A 17,302-nucleotide genomic window follows, 5' to 3' on the forward strand; every position below is an offset into this window, starting at 1 on the left:
AATGTACCAGATTCGACGACTGTAATCACCGTACCAAGACGAGTCATTTCAGTGTGTTTATGTCCTCACTCACACGTACCCTAGGAAACTTCCCAGAGGGTCACCCATATCAAAATTACCCCAAATTAAGCGCGCTTAATTTTGGAGTTTTTATGTGATGAGCTACCGAAAATAAAATGCACCTTCTTGATATGAGTAGTACATATCAAATCTTTTAAGCCCTCCTCAACTACACATTCTCATACCTGAACAGTTTCAGAATCCCTCTCTTTTCGGCGTAAGATTGGTTCATTCATGTTCTCTCCACCTAGAAGCCTGTCAGGAGCCGCTCATTGTCCGTGCAATCTCATGGCACCGGCGATCACCCCCCGCCCTCTTCGGCCCCGGGCCTCACACCCCATTTCACGGGACAGGTCTTAGGTTGGACGGTTCGGATGACCAAAGCAGTGGCTAGAGCAGTTGGGTTTTCGGTGGTGATCCAGTTGAGGTTTTATGTTGTTTATCGTTTGCTCATATAGAATTATGTTTTTGATATAGCTGTATTAATGTTTAAGATTGCTGTTATTTTTTCTGTTTTCGTTTGGGTTGTAAGACGATTAAGTTATTTGGTTTTCGTTGTTTAATTGTTGTTATTAAGTTTTAATGTTGCATATTTATTTGTCTGTTTAGTAGTGGCTCGGGTAAGAGCGCTACAGTGCCCAACCGCCTTCGATGACATATTTGTTATTAATAAACTCTATATGGATCTTTTGAATCTACAGATGAAGGTCAAGGTTTGAGAATATGACCATGAACCAATAGTGTCATATGTAACAAAAATTGAGAAGAAGAAGAGAACAAAAAAGTCAGATCAACAAGTTTTTGAGAATGTAGACGGTACTATTGTTGAGCAGACATGCTCTCACTCTCAACCATCAGCTTCAGGAGCATCTGATTGTCAACCCTCCAGATCAGTCCAAGAACAAATTTCAGAGGCCTTGAACCTCTTGTTGAACATCAATTAGTGTGCCTCCAACTAAAACATTTCTGACACATCCTCCATAACAGAAGCCATTGAATTTCAACTAGTTAGGGAGATTACTCTAGCAAATGTAGACGAAGTCGTGTAGTTCATTGAACAACAAAAAATGAAGTCTTTGTGGGTGATCTACCACAATTTTCTCCCATTATTGAATAGTTAGTAGTTCCATAAATTTTGTCTGAAAATGCTTTATCAGAAGAAGAATAGATTCCGTCAGAGGGTGAAAGGTCAGTAGAGGCTGAAGTTGTTGAGAAGGTTGACGATGTACTGCCAAATTAAGTGGAGGTGGTACAAGAGGTTGTCATGGAAGAGCAAATAGCAATATTGCCAGAAATTATTGAAGCTGAAGCAGTCAAGCTGAGAAAATCTTGATGATCGATCAGGCAAGTCACTCCTCGACCAGTCAGGCACCAGACTTTACTCTATCAATTACTCCTCTGCCGAATAGATCAAAATAAATACCTAGGATAATGCATTCTCTTGAGCTGGATATTCCAGAAAATCAAACTTTGGAGAACATCAATGTCAGCTTTACTTTAATTATCTCAAGTTTGACTGTCCTGAAACGAACCCAGTTGAATTATTTTGATGCCATTGAGAACTTCAAAGATAAAGTACTCAAATAATTCTCAAATATTTAAAAACACATAATGGATTCGTTTATACAGTTGTAATAGCTCAAGAAAGCTCACCTTGATTCTGAGATCACTCTTGTTGGATAAGTACATAACAACAACTTTCAGTTATCAACCAAGATTGATGTTTTCAATTCTCAACTATATGAGAAGATTGATGGTTTCAGTACTCATCTTACTGTTGTTCTTGCCTTCCTTAAAGTCCCTAGTGATATTGAAAAAAGAGAAAAGTAAGCACAAGCCAGAAAGAAAACTGAATCCAGCGGTCAGCCTCAGAAGAAAGGACCGTGAAAGCCAAGTGATCATAAGAAGAAAATTGATTCAAGAAAACACTCCGGATCTTGATAGAACCTCATAAGAGGTACTCTTTAGATCAGTTTAAGTCTTTCAATGTAATTCTTTCAATATTTCAGATATATATGAATTCATTCTTCCTCATGTGCATATTTTGTCAATCACCAAAAAGAAAAGAATTGCTGGATCAATTATGTTTTGGTGAATAACCAAGGATACTGATTTAAAAGGAAACTTTTATGGAGACTAGCAAAATTGAATTAGTAAGGTGGATTTAACAATTGTGCATAACTGTTTTCCCTTACATAAGTGATCTTTTAAGCTTAATTGATCTCACATCACAACTGATGGAAGATAACCGATAAAAAGGTCACTAGTTCAAAGGCTACTGATTATTCTTCTGATCAGCCATGCAAATCAGCGGAAATTCTCTGAAGATCATATCATATTTTAAAGATCAGAAGATAGCTTACATATCGGATAAAATATTCATAACAACTTTCCAGTTCATTTAAATCTCAGAGTCCATAAGCACTATCAGAAATGTACTATCTATCAGAAAGGACGATGACATGGAAAAACAACATCTCTATTTGGAAAAATATTAGGCTAAAAAAGAAGATCGTTTGAATCGAAACCTATAAATAGATCAATTTGATGATCTTTCAATTGCTCCGAAAAAATTCCGAATCACGTGCACATTATTCTGAATATCAATTTTTGAAAACTTAACTTATAGTATTCTACAACACACACTTAAATCTTTTATCTTATCATTGAGGATCAATTAATGCTAATGTATTTCCTTTGAAGAAGGGATGACACAGTAATTATTCAAATCTTCGAACATCCAAAAACTTTTTCTTTGCCTTTTACTATTTCAGTTATATTTATTTATTTTCAGTTTAATATCCTAAATGTTATTTCACAACCATTTTGTGTCCAATTTGTTTCCGTAATTCTTTTTCTGCGCAACGCCTAAATGTTGTTTTATTATTACCCAGTCGACGAGAATTATTATTTAGTGTCGCTAACCTGACCGAATTTATTTACATATTTGCTGAGATTATATATTCAACCCCTCTACATCGATATCCCGATACTAACAATATATGTATTTATTTATGTGTATATAAATATTGTTTCCAAATCTCACTTTTATAAATCTTTATTGAGGGTAAGATGTTGATCTGTTCAATAGGTCAATTCTTTTGACCATGGTTGAAGTAGAGCTTGAAAAGTATATATACTTCAATGTCGGGCTTTAGTTTCCAATACTTGGCTATTAATTAAAGTGACCTCTGAATGAGTTACTAATTTAATCCAATTCAAATATTTTGAAAAAATAAATATCTTTATTAGAAATAAATGATACTTGGATACAAAGTTGAATGTCGTGTGATATTTAATAAGAAAACGCCAAAAAATTACGTTCTAAATTTAAAAAATAAGATTATAATTACTTTTTACAAAATATTGTGCGAGTAAAATATAATTAAATTTTAATTATTTGAACAATTTATTTATATTTGATTACTTAATTTGAATTGTTCAATGAATATTTTGAATCTGATTTAAGGTTAATCGCATATACTTTCTTTGGAAAATCCCGAGATTATTGAAAACCTCCATAGTTATTAAGTCACGTGCTTTCAAATATTAAGCACACGTACATCTGAAAATACTTACAAATAATAATATGCATTCAAGATTTTAAACACGTGAAGACTTTTTAGAGTTATTATCCAGTGCGATAGGTTATGCTATAAAATTTGTCTGGATGTTTTTCAATTATACAAATAATTTACAATTGATTTGATACTTGATGTACTCTATATTTTAGCAATATAATTTTTATTTACTGATAAAAAAATGTTTATTTTCGAAATTTTGAGTCCACTTGGGAAAATTGTACAAATAGAGATTGCTGCATTAATTTGATTAATAAATGTCTAACTAGTTAGCTAGGAGCCTTTCACATAACGTATTTTTGTTGCGCTTTCACGCATTCATTAGTCTTTAATTAATATGTGTAACAGAACCTTCGAGCAGAAATTGATTAAATAACTTCGGTTAACTTTTTTTTTAAGAAAATAACTTCTTCAAGTGTATTTGAAATATTTTTGAGGAGGTCATTTTATTAAAAAAAATAGTTGACCAATGTTAAAAAATAAAATTCCCCATCTTATTGGTTAAATTTAGAAATTTAATTAATTTTTTAAATCTTTATTTTATTTTGAGAAAAGTTGTGTATACAAATCCAAGATAGTTGGTATGTATTTATTTTTATGGATTTTACAATATCTGTTTATACTATTAATTAAAGTTAGATCTCATATGCGTTTGACATATTGGTGATTTTTTTTTTATATAAAATTCTAAAAATAACTTTCATATATTTTTTAAAAAAAAAACAAAATATGTTACAAATAAAATTAGATCTTTTTCCATTTCTTATTGAATTTTTCATCAAAGTTAAATCATCGTATCTTGTTTTTTTCACACCCAAATAAAATAATCATAAAATTCTCTGGGTTTATGTTTAGTTATTCTTATTATGCAACACATGTATTTCGACCATTAATCTCAAGAATGATTTACCCATTAAAATCCCACTTTTTTTTTTTACCTAAAAATCTAGAAAATTGCTTTGAAATTTATTTCTTTACATGGATAAATATTTAAAATAATAAATAAATAATCAGTTTTTTTTTTAAAAAAAAAATAGAAATAGAAAAAGTAAAAAAAGAAAAAGAAAATTCCACGTAGTTCTCACTCACTTTCATGTTTCTCTCTCTGTCTGCAACTCTGTCTCCCTCCCATATATATGCCACAGCCATCTCTCTATATAACTAGCTTTCAATGCAAAATACAATACGTTATTTAATTTGATCTTCTTCCCATATTCATCTAACTAAATTAGCATATAATTCATGAATTTGTCATCAATCAAATCTTCCTCCATTCTGGATTTCTAGCAAAGATTCGCATCGCGGTATAAATTCCTGAAGCTTGAATTTCTTTTCTTCAGCTTCTCTTTGTTTAAGGATTAATTTCACCCAGGCCGTCTCCTTGTTTGATGTTAAATTAAATGTCTACGTTTGATGAGATATTGGGAGATTTTTATGTTCACTGGTATATATTTTCTGGGTTTTGCCGTTGGTATTGTTGGATTCGTTTGGTGTCTTTGAGTGTCATTCTTTTGAATAGTTTGTTGTTGATGCAATAATAGTTCTTGCTAGTAAAACAATCAAAACTTGGTGTTTGAGCTGTCGTACGATTTAAAAGATTTAAGTTGAATCGCTACCACCAGCCATAGCTTTTGGTAAAACGGCGAGCTCTCGTTTCTATAATTGGTATAAGAGCCAATGTAATATGTTCGTTTCTTAGTGATTTCAAGTGGAAACATAAACATGGTGCTTGAGCTGTTGTATGATTTAAATGATTTGACTTACACCGTTGCCATCTTCATACAATTGAGTATTTTATGCTCTTCGCTTGTTGGCATGGTTAAGCTTCTTTGATGGGATTAGAGATAATAATGGATTGAAACCGGTTGTGAAAGTTGCTGATTTTGGTGAATATCTTCCATGCTTTATTATCTAGTTTCGGTGTACATTTTTTCTTTTCATTTTTAATAACAAGGTGATGATCATAGTTATTGGTTTTTGTTATAAAATTTGTATGTGATTTATATGAAGTTTAGTATAGAATGATGCATAAAGTAATTAGGCTTCTATGTTTATGTTGATTTCTTGAATGCAGCACTATTGAAGAAGTTTTGTTTGTCTCAAGAAATTGCATGGGGGTATCTTGGTCATGCCCGCTTGCCATATATTGTGATCTAGAGAATGGTATCCAATCTGTCATCGGAAAATTGTCTTTTAAAAATATGTCAAAGAGTACACAAACAATGATATATACAAAAGTTCCAGGAGACGATATAGATTTATGTCGAAAGAATTCGTCGATCGAGGATCCAAGCAGCCCCACACATGATGCTGCTGTAAAGTTACAGAAGGTTTACAAGAGCTTCCGCACGAGAAGAAAGTTGGCAGATTGTGCAGTTCTTGTGGAGCAAAGTTGGTGGAAGGTATTAGATTTTGCAGAACTTAAGCACAGTTCGGTTTCTTTCTTTGATCTTGAGAAACATGAGACTGCTATTTCACGGTGGTCAAGAGCAAGAACAAGGGCTGCCAAGGTAAGCTTCGATGAAAACATAAGCGTCAACAAAGTATATTTTTCTAATTTCAATCGATAAACTTAAGCAATTTATCTTACTGATTCCAGGTTGGAAAAGGCTTGTCAAAGAATGGGAAAGCTCAGAAACTTGCTTTACAGCATTGGCTTGAAGCTGTAAGTGAATCATTGTTCTCCTCTGCCTTTTAAAATCTTAAAGTAAACTAAAATATTTGCTGATTTAACTGAATTGGTATCGAGCAGATTGATCCAAGGCACCGCTATGGGCACAATCTACATTTTTATTATGTGAAGTGGTTGAATTCTCAAAGCAAAGAGCCTTTCTTCTACTGGTAGTTATATTTTAAACTTCCAGAAACTATTATTCAAGAGGCTGGCCTTCAATGTTCTTGGATATATTGTGTAAACCATTTAAGTTCTTCAGGCTAGACATTGGAGAAGGAAAGGAGCTCAATCTTATCGAGAAGTGCCCTCGGTCAAAGCTTCAGCAACAGTGTATTAAGTATCTTGGTCCGGTGAGTCCTTAATCTTCTTAAATTTTTTAATTTTGACAGAGCATCCTGTGTTGAACTTTTAAACAGTAGTAGAAAGCTAGCGAAATAGACGCAACACAGCACGGAATTTACATAAGTTGGTTCTCAACAGATATATCTATGATGCATTGCTCAGAGATATAAAACTCTATTAATTTCTCTTAATTTAGAAAACAATGATCACCTTTTGTAAGGGCATGAAATTTTGTGATACTGTGTCCAAAAAGTTCTAAGAGTGTCCTTGCTGAGTAGCTGAGCATTATGTAGTTGGAAAAACATCCAGGAATTTTATATCAGCAAACCCATTTTGTTTAATCCGCTCAATTGAGGAGTTGGGAAATCAATCTTCAGGTAAAATTTATAACACTCAATGAGAAAAAACTAATCTATGGGTTGTCCGAGCTGGAGAATACCTGAATCGAAAGAAATTAAGAATATGAACAAATTGGTTGAGACAAGAAAATGGTAGAACGACTTAGTACTCGACTCACGTGACGTGTGTAATCTACAATGTTTGTGGTTAGTTAGGAAACAGATTCAAATCTAAATAATTATTTTGCAGATTAGGGAAACCTAGATTTTATTAATAGATTTTCTCCCTTAAATATGGAATTTTCTTAGTTGTTCATATGGTCAAGAGCTATGTTCTCTAAATTGTAATAGTTCCATTAAAGACTAGCATGAGACAACCATTTGATTATTGTTTCTGCTGGCAAATAAATTTATAATTGAAATATTTTTTGTGGTTTTTAAAGATCAGAATACATGTAACGATAATGTTGTTAATCTTATGCTGCAGATGGAAAGAAAGGCTTATGAAGTTGCAGTGGAGGATGGATGTCTCTTACATAGGGAAACCAAAGAGCTTCTTGATACCACTCGAGAATCAACTGGTGCAAAGTGGATATTTTTGCTCAGCACCTCGAGGATCTTATATGTAGGGAAGAAAAAGAAGGGCTCATTTCAGCACTCGAGTTTCTTGGCTGGAGGAGCTACATTGGCAGCTGGGAGAATAGTTGCTGAAAGAGGCATCTTAAAGGTACCTTTGCATCATGTAACCTTCATGAATAACAACAATTCTCGTTTTCCAGTTTTTAATTGTTGTATGTTTATTAATTACAATGTTTTTTCATCGTATTTCGACAGGCCATCTGGCCCCACAGTGGTCATTATCGTCCAACCCCCGAAAATTTCCTTGACTTCATATCATTTCTCAGGGAGAGCAACGTTGATCTCACTGATGTTAAGGTAAAATCTTACCTTGTTTGTTTCTGGTTCCATGATTGGAAATCATAATCCTGTATATAATCTTAATATCATGATATGCAGCTTGATTCTACAGATGACGAGGAAGAAGATTCTGTAGGAAAGAAGGGAGATGTATTAGACGTAAAAAGTCACTCTTCTGAAGATGACTTGGATGAACCAGAACATATGAAATGCTCTAGTTACAAGAATATTTCAAGTGAAAAGGAGATAACTAGTACATCTCGTGCCTTGATTAGGAAACCGACCATTCTTTTGATCCCAAACAAACACGTCTTGATAGAGACTTTCAAGAGAAATACCGAAACCACCCAGTCAAGTACTGGTAATTTTCAACTAGAATCACCTATTGATGGAAATAAAGAATCAGAAGAGCAATTCAACAGCAATCTTGAAAAGGCTGACGCATCAGAAGATCATCATCTAGCAAAAGAAGGGGTCGTTCCCCAGCAAATCATTTCGCAAAGAATAAACTCACACAGAGAAGCAAAGTCCTACCAACTGGGGAAGCAATTATCTTGCAAGTGGAGTACCGGAGCTGGACCTAGAATCGGATGCTTGAGAGACTACCCATCCGAGCTCCAATCTCATGCTTTAGAGCATGTAAATTTGTCCCCAAGAGGTGAACGAAGCCTAAGATTTGACTTATGGTCGAGGGCATCTACACCAACATGTAGCATTCTTTCTCGTAGTGAAAACCATTGTTTGAGCACACAGTCCTTACCTGTAAAGGGTCCTGCTGACTCTAGTTGCTAAACCGTATATGGTAGTGTGGTTCAGGAAAAATTCAGTTTCCCATAGTATTTTTCATTGTGAAATTATTGCCCCCACACACCCAAAAGTTATAGAGCTTATTCTTTGGTTCATTCATTCTTTCTTTTCTATTTGTTCATAGAAAAGATTGTTTAGGAATGCCGAGCGTATTCTTGTATTTAACCATGCAGTATATAACTCCTAACTTGTCCAGAAGCAAGGTGAAGATGACTACTAAAGTTTTATGGGTTATCATAGCCACTGTAATGTAACGGAAAGATGCATTTTATGTTTTGAAGATAGTTTTCGTGCTACATTTTGTAGGGAAAATCAGTTTTATAATTTTTCAAGAATAATTTGAGCTGGATTTTGTCAGTTGAATATCAAATATTTCGGTTAAACGCAATTCATGTCAGGAGTGGATTATCATAGGATAAAAGTTGTCACTCGAATATATCTGATGAAGGAAAAATCAACATCCAAATTTAACTGTTTGAAAGTGTTGAAACATGTACTTCATAAATGAGTATGGAAAATTTATAATCTTCTTGAAACCAACTTATTTGAGCCATATATGGATGTATTGGTTCGACCACATAGGGCACCCCCCCATGTCTTTGGTTTTATGTATAGTGGGTTAGATCCTCCATCAAAACACCACATGTGCGTTGCCCTCTTTTTAATCGAGCTAGGATAGAGGCCAGTGATGGACAATAACTCAGCTGTGAACGCAATATACAACTCTTTGTTGTATTGCATTCTCTCCATCTTTGCTTACCTCAGACAAGTTTACGTTAAATAACTCCGGTATGAAAATTAAAATAAAAAACTAAAAATTATGTAGAAATAATATTTTGAATTCTCCCATCTTGTCCTCGTTAGTTTACAACAATAATTACATATTTTAAAAGTTTGTATGGTCTCATCATGTCCAAAAGAATTCACTACAATGGTTAATCATCAGTCATCACCAATACAATTGATGAGAACTTATTGAGCATCATGTGCTAAATCTTAGAATTGATTTCAAGAAAATTTGTTGTCTACAATATTGTATGCATTTTATGGTCCGTAAAGATGAAGTTTCAAGCATATTCAAGCCATTCAAGAGGTTGAAAGATTATGCTTAAGTAAAGAATGTCGATGAAAAGTGATTTATTTCAAGATTGAAGGTGTACAAAGTTTCAAAGTCATACAAGATTCACTAAGCATTGAAAAAAGTCAAATTACAAGATTGAAGAGCAAAAAAATTTAAAGATGCATTAAATAGGTTGGTGTGATTCAAGTGTTAGAAGATGTTAAAACAATGAAGAATATGGTTCATGTTGTGAGTTTCACCAAGTCCATGTTATCGAAGTCGTTTCGGAGCCGTCCAACCCTATATGAACTCTAGAGGATCTAGAAGAGGAAGGCACAATTTAATTTCTGGGATTTTTATTATCGAGTTTAGGTGTTATTTTCGTTTTTTTACTTATTTTTATTTAGGTGTTTCAAATTGTCAAAAATCCAAGTATGTTTGGATTTTTTCTTCATTTAGGATTCCTAGATGCTATCTAGATTTTTTTTTCTAGATTTTATGAGTTTTATTATCTTTATAATTCTACTTGTTTTACAAACTCATATGTATTAAAAATATGGTTTCTGTGGCACCCAACTCGGGATTTAGCCCTCGAGGAATGCCACAATCCCTAAAAGCATCTCGTGTGGAAATTATTTCTCCTTCGAAGACCTAAAAAAAAACTTCTAAACTTTATTAGCAGGATGAATAGTACAAAGTACTAGTTGATGCGACTTTGATTTTTACACTCTCAAGAGCAGGTTGTCCACAAGTAGTATAATTCGGTAAGTCCGAATATTGTATCCACATGGAAGCTAAAGTAATTACAAGTCCACTACCATGTCTTTTTTTTTGTTTTTTTTTCCTTTTAATTGTTTGAATCTTTAATTGGTAATTTTTAATTGTTCAAATTTTAATTTAAGTAGTTGAGATTAGATGATCCACTCTTTGTATTTTAATAAAGTTAACATTAATGAACATTTTTTAAATCCACTTATTAAAATGGTTCCAATATATTAAATAATCATATTTNGCAACAATAAATCAAAACTCTCATTAATAAGTAGGGTATAAAATGCTTAAAGAAATAAATATAACATAAACAATAAATAATGATTGAATAATATAAAACTTAGATTATTACCTTTTAATAACCTTATTATCATACCAAAAGTTTCACATTTTCATCTCAATTTTGGGAAGTTAGTTACTCATTATTCAAAGTATAAAACTTTGAATATGAAATTAACATGCTAATTATATTTAAATAAATAAAAACAAATAGAAAAATATTATGAACTCAAAGGTTTGTTCATAGAATGAGAGATATCTCAATACATTACTATGCACCCTATTTACAGCCAAATTTGGGGAGACAACCATAAATAAAATATTTTTTTTTACACATAAGTCTTCATTGGTGTTCCAAGAAATTATGTCTTCATACACATCACTTTTGAAAATCTTTCCATCCGAATTTTCTTTTCCACATAAAACAAAACATATAGATAATTGAGTTATTTGAATTGTGGTATTTTTCTTTTTACCATTTGACCAAGTAATTTGAAAGATATGATCAAAACGCTAGAGCATGGTAAAACTATCACTCCTTTGGTAACTTTATTTGTTGCTTAATTTGATCCCAATTGTGAGAGGATTTTTATCTCATGCTTGTCACTAATATTGTAGATATTAACATCAACTTTCTACAAGTCCAAGAATCATCTTAATCCCATTTGCAACGCCAATGTTATTCTTGTTTTATCGAATCTGCAAAAATAGTAAAAACTTATAATTACACAACAACTTATATTTTATACAATTAATATAAAACATATAATATTTAAACATTTAATAAAACAAAAATTATAAATTTATATTATAAAACATTTAATTAATGTACAATTTTTTATGTTTATCACTAGTAAATTACGATATCGGCATGATTGAGGATTTATTATGATAAAAGGAGTAGTCATCGAAGTAGTGCATCAACAAGATTAAGAGACACCATAAGAAATCAATAAAACATGACGAATATCATTTAAGAATTTATCATATCATAATTTGCAGGCCAAATGTCAAGATTATAGGAAGAACGGTAAAAAAAAAACTCCTCATCTTAGTGACTTATTGAAACATCTACTACTTAAAATATTATTAGAATTTTTTTTTTGGAAACTAATTTTCGAAAGTTACATTTAAGCGCATGCATGCAATAACAGCTACCAATCACACATTTTAAAATAAAAGTATCCAACTACTGGTAAAAATACTGCAGTTTAAAAAAATGTCAAATCATCAAATCCTAGGCTGCCGTTTAAAATGATTCAAATATGAAACATGCCAAGTCATGTCAAACCATCACTATAAAAAGCTAAAGTGTATAAAATATCCATGTTTACTTCTAACTCATAAACATAATGTGCGGAAAAAGTATGGTCCTCGCGTTAGCGTGCGCACATCCAGCTCCGCCTACTCAGTCTTCGGCGCCTTCAGTCTCCTCATCAATATGCTTACCTGCATTATTCACACCTAGTGAGTCTAAAGACTCAACACACCTGAATCGTTACAACAAGTACATATACATAACATACAACAGTGAAAAGTACTGTAATTAACTTACATTTCATGATCTTAAAAACATGAATTTAAACATAGCGTGACATAGCATATCATGCCCATAACATATCTCATCAATATCAGCATATACGTGTTCATTTTATTTAATTGAATTCACATCATCAGTTGTGACTTTCGTATCAGCTTTAATCGATTGATCCATCTACGTATAACCGCGGTACCCGGCGGCGGGGACATCTGGGGGTGTTCAAACTTCGGATAAAACCGAAAAATCAAAAATCCAAACCGAAACAACCGAACACCGAACCAAACCGAAAGCCGAATTTTGTAATTCGGATATAAATGTTAAAACCGAAGTTTATTTGGTTCGATTTTGGATTATATATGTCAAAATCGAACAAACCGAAAAAACCGAAATTTCATTAAATTAATAAAAAAATTTATATTGTTATTTATATTATATATTTTGATATGATATTTAGTGAATGAATAACAATTTTGAACAATTTTTAGTTGATTTTGTTTGTTTAATTAATTTAAACTTTATATTTAAATATTTTACTGAGAAAACATGTAGAAAGTTAACATATTATATTTTACAATATATTTATATTATTAATTTAAATAATTATATCAAAATCGAATTAACCGAACCGAACCGAAATAAAATGGTTCGGATATCGGATTATATATTTCTAAAATCGAAAACCGAAATAAAAAACAGAAAATCGAACCGAACCGACCGATGAACACCCCTAGTGACATCAGCGACAGTTTTACCCCTCCACTGAGCTTTGGCCTTATATGTTCATGTTCATATTTGTGTTCGTATTAGTCACAACCAACTCTCTTCCTTCAAAACATATCATCATATTCATCGTTTATAAAAATTATGCATATATATAAATTTTCTTAAAATCAAGCATGCAACGTATTTTCATATTAGCCTTAGTGTCGACTGTACTGTCAGGGTAGAAAGTCTAGTGGCATCGTTCCTGGCATACACTGCAAGATCAAACCTCTGAATCTCCACCTGCAATGAACTATGTACCGATAACTGAGCAATCACTGCATTCTTCCTGCTCAGGACATCTGCAACCACATTAGCCTTACCTGGATGGTAGCTAATGTCGCAATCATAGTCCTTCACTAGCTCCAGCCATCTCCGCTGTGTCATATTCAGCTCTTTTTGAGTGAAGAAGTACTTCAAAATTTTGTGATCGGTGAAAATCTTGCACTTCTCCTCATACAGATAGTGCCTCCAAATCTTCAGGGCGAATACCACTGCTGCTAGCTCGAGGTCATGAGTCGGATAATTCTTCTCATGGACCTTCAACTGTCTGGATGCGTAGGCTACAACTCTGTCATGCTACATCAGAACTGCGCTCAAACCGAGCTTCGAATCATCAATGAAAAGCACAAACTCTCCTTGCCCTGATGTCATAGTTAGAACTGGCGCTGAAGTCAACGCTTGCTTCAACTTGTCGAAACTCTCCTGACACTCAGATCCCCATATGAATTTTGAATTCTTCTTCGTCAAAGCGGTCATGGGCATCGTAATAGAAGAAAAGTCCTGAATAAACTTCCTGTAGTACCCAGCCAACCCAAGAAACTGCGGATCTCTGTCACACTCTTAGGCGCTGGCTAATCTCGGACAGCCTCGACGTTACTAGGATCAACCTCCACTCCATCTCGAGAAATGATGTGGCCCAAGAATGTCACTCTGTCTAGCCAGAACTCACACTTGCTGAACTTGGCATACAACCTTCTGTCCTGCAAAACCTGTAGCACGGTTCTCAAATGCTGACTGTGCTCCTCTCTACTCTTCGAATAGATCAGGATGTCATCTATGAAAACTATGAAGAACTGATTCAAATACGATTGAAACACACGATTCATGAGATCCATGAATATCGCTGGCGCATTCGTCAGTCCGAAAGACATCACCATAAACTCATAGTGCTCATAACGCGTCCTAAAAGCCGTCTTGTGCATATCAGCCTCTCTCACCTTCAGCTGGTGGTATCCTGATCAGATATCTATCTTTGAAAACATTGATGCTACCTAAAGCTGATCAAATAGATCTTCAATTCTTGGCAGAAAATACATGTTCTTAACTGTGACCCTATTCAGTTCCCTATAATCAATGCAGAGTCGCATGTTGTCGTCCTTCTTTTTTACAAATAATACCAGTGCACCCCATGGAGAAAAGCTTGAGAGGATGAAACCCTTGTCTAACAAGTCATGTATCTGATCCTTCAGCTCTTTCATCTCTGCAGGTGCTAGATGATAGGGTGCCTTAGAAATAGACACTATAACTGGCATCAGCTCGATAGAAAATTCCACCTATCTGTCTGGTGGAATGCCTGAAACATCATTCGGGAAAACGTTGGAAAAATTCCTGACCACCTCGACATTCTCTAGCCTCTGGCTTACTAGCTCGGTCACTGTCACAATACTGGCCAAAAATGTCTTGCAGCCACTCCTCATGAGCTTCCTCACACATGTGCAAGAAATGATGTGCGACATCTGCTGGTGTCTGGCTGCCTAAAAAATAAATGGCTTACCGCTGGGCAGTCGGACAGATACTGACCTCCGTTGAAAATCTATAGCAGTTCCGTTCGAAGAAAGCCAGTCCATATCCAGAATAATGTCGAACTCCGGCAACGGTAGCACAATCAAATCTGCCTGCACTGTATTTTTTGTAACCGAAGCTCCAATATCTTCACTATCTACGAGGTAAATATCTGATCTCCGGACGGAATCGAAACTCTGAATCCCAAATCCATAGCCTCTTGTATGATTCCTAGTCGCTTGATAAATGACTCGGATATAAATGAATATGTAGCTCCAGAATCTAGCAATGCATACGTGGCTACACCTGAAATATATATTTTTCTTGCGATAATACATACCATCAAATCTGATTGTGTTGAAACTCAAGAAATTTTCTATCATTGATTAACCAAAATGTTCGAAAATCTCCAATTTAGTCCTAGAAGTCCTTCGAAAATTACAAAATATGCCCATATAAATTTTCAAAAATTACAATTTCACCCTAAAGTTTTGAATTTTCCTTGATTAACCCCTCATTGTTTTTGAAAATTGCATTCTAGTCCCCATAAAAATTCAAATCTAATCAATTTATTCTTTATAATTTCTTAAATTATTAAGTTGATCCCAAAATTTTGAAAAAATGCGAAACAGCCCCTCAACTTTTGAATTTTTCAATTAGGTCCCTGTAATTTCGATTATTGCATTTGGGTCTTCAAAGCTCTTAATTAAACCAATTCAACCCTTAAGTCCAATTATTAGAACATGCGACCTATTTTATTCTAAATTGTCAATCCCAAAAATAATTCTAACAAGAAACAACATAATATTTTCATGCAATCGAGGCGATAAATAAAAATTTTAAATATAAGGGTTACCGGTTATCAGTGTCGAGTCTGGCTAAGCCTCCGCCTCCTCGGCATGCATCACATAGGCCCTGCTAGTAGTGGGGCCCTTGTTCTTAGGACAATCAGCTGCTTTGTGGCCCTTTTCCTTGCATATAAAGCACTTGAAGGTCCCCCACATACACTTGCCGTAGTGGAACCGGTTGCACTACTTGCAAGGCTGACTCTCCTCCGGCTTAGGAGCCCCTGGAGCCTGCGGTGGTCTCTGCTGTCCAGGCTTCTTGAACTGCCCCTGGGGATTCTGATGCCTGGGGGGCCCGGTGAACTGTTTATTATGTGGCTGCGAGCTCTGCTGGGCCTGATGCCTCTTCCGCTGCATCTCGACGTCAATATCCCTGAGGGCCTGTTCTGCCAGAAAATCGTAGGCAGTGGCAGCATCATAGGTAGCCGGTCTCAACAGCATAACGTCTCGACGAATAGTGGGTCTATGGCCATCCATAAAATGCCTCAACTTCTCTACCACATCTCTCGCTATAAGGGGCACAAAGTGACAGCCCCTATCAAACCTCCGGATAAACTCAGTCACAGATAAATCTCCCTATCGGAGACTCATAAACTCTCTCGTTAGGCGTCCCCTGACATCCACTGGAAATTATTTGTTGTAGAAGATGTCTTTGAATTGATTCCAAGTAAGGGTAGCCAAATCCACTCCGTATGCGGCTCCCTCCCACCAAAAGGATACATCGTCCCTCAACATGTATGTGGCATACCTGACCCTGTTGTCATCCCTCATATCCAAGTACTGGAAGTGCAGCTCTAGTGACCGTATCCAGCACTCTGCTAAGAACGGGTCAGTAGTACCCCCGAACTCCTTCGGGTTGAGCCGCCTGAACTGCTCATAAATATCGGTCTGGGGTCTCGGAGCCTGTTGTGCCTGCTCTATCAATCTCGCAATACCCTCAAGGACTCATGTAGCTGCGTCTCCTGGCGGTGGTGGTGGTTGAAAGCCTCTATCTCCTCCAGGATTATCATCCTGCCTGTCAGTACTAGGGGCTCGTCTGGGAGGCATAGTATCTGAACATAGTCCAAATTCTAAATGTAACTCATCATGTAATTTAATCTAGTTTTCAAAAAATTTAATCCTTAAATCATGTAAACAGCTAAACATACACTGTAAATCACTGTAAAACATATATCGTGTAAGCATGCATGTGATAGCATTAAATCATTCAAAATATTTAAAACATGCAAACTTACAAACGTGAGGCTTGACGACTGAGCTACTGAAGCTGATGGTGGCACAACCCTTTACAAGACCCTCGCTCTGATACCAACTGCAACGTCTACTACTAAAATACTACTAGAATTTTTTTTTGTAACTAATTTTCGAAAAATACATTTAAATGCATGCATGCAATAACTGTCGACAATCACATATTTTAAAAAGTACTCAACTAATGGGTAAAAACATTGCAGTTTAAAAGAATTCAAATAGATAACATGCAAAGTCTTGTCGAGCCATCAACATATAAAAGATAAAAATATATAAAAAAATCCATGTT

The 17,302-nt window shown here is 34.7% G+C and overlaps 1 protein-coding gene across 1 annotated transcript; it reads left to right on the top strand.

Annotated features, from left to right (window-relative positions):
* The first annotated feature begins 4,797 nt into the window (after nucleotides 1-4,797).
* On the top strand, nucleotides 4,798-8,966 carry LOC140967828 (IQ domain-containing protein IQM2-like). Its single transcript, XM_073428599.1, has 8 exons — nucleotides 4,798-4,945; nucleotides 5,716-6,151; nucleotides 6,241-6,306; nucleotides 6,394-6,482; nucleotides 6,575-6,665; nucleotides 7,483-7,722; nucleotides 7,830-7,931; nucleotides 8,013-8,966. Exons 2-8 carry the CDS (start codon nucleotides 5,753-5,755, stop codon nucleotides 8,703-8,705), a joined length of 1,680 nt encoding a protein of 559 aa, XP_073284700.1. The 5' UTR covers nucleotides 4,798-4,945; nucleotides 5,716-5,752; the 3' UTR covers nucleotides 8,706-8,966.
* The last annotated feature ends 8,336 nt before the right edge of the window (nucleotides 8,967-17,302 follow it).

This window comes from Primulina huaijiensis, unplaced genomic scaffold (genome assembly GCF_012295235.1).
Source record: "Primulina huaijiensis isolate GDHJ02 unplaced genomic scaffold, ASM1229523v2 scaffold28411_ERROPOS180412, whole genome shotgun sequence".
Taxonomy (NCBI): Eukaryota; Viridiplantae; Streptophyta; class Magnoliopsida; order Lamiales; family Gesneriaceae; genus Primulina; species Primulina huaijiensis.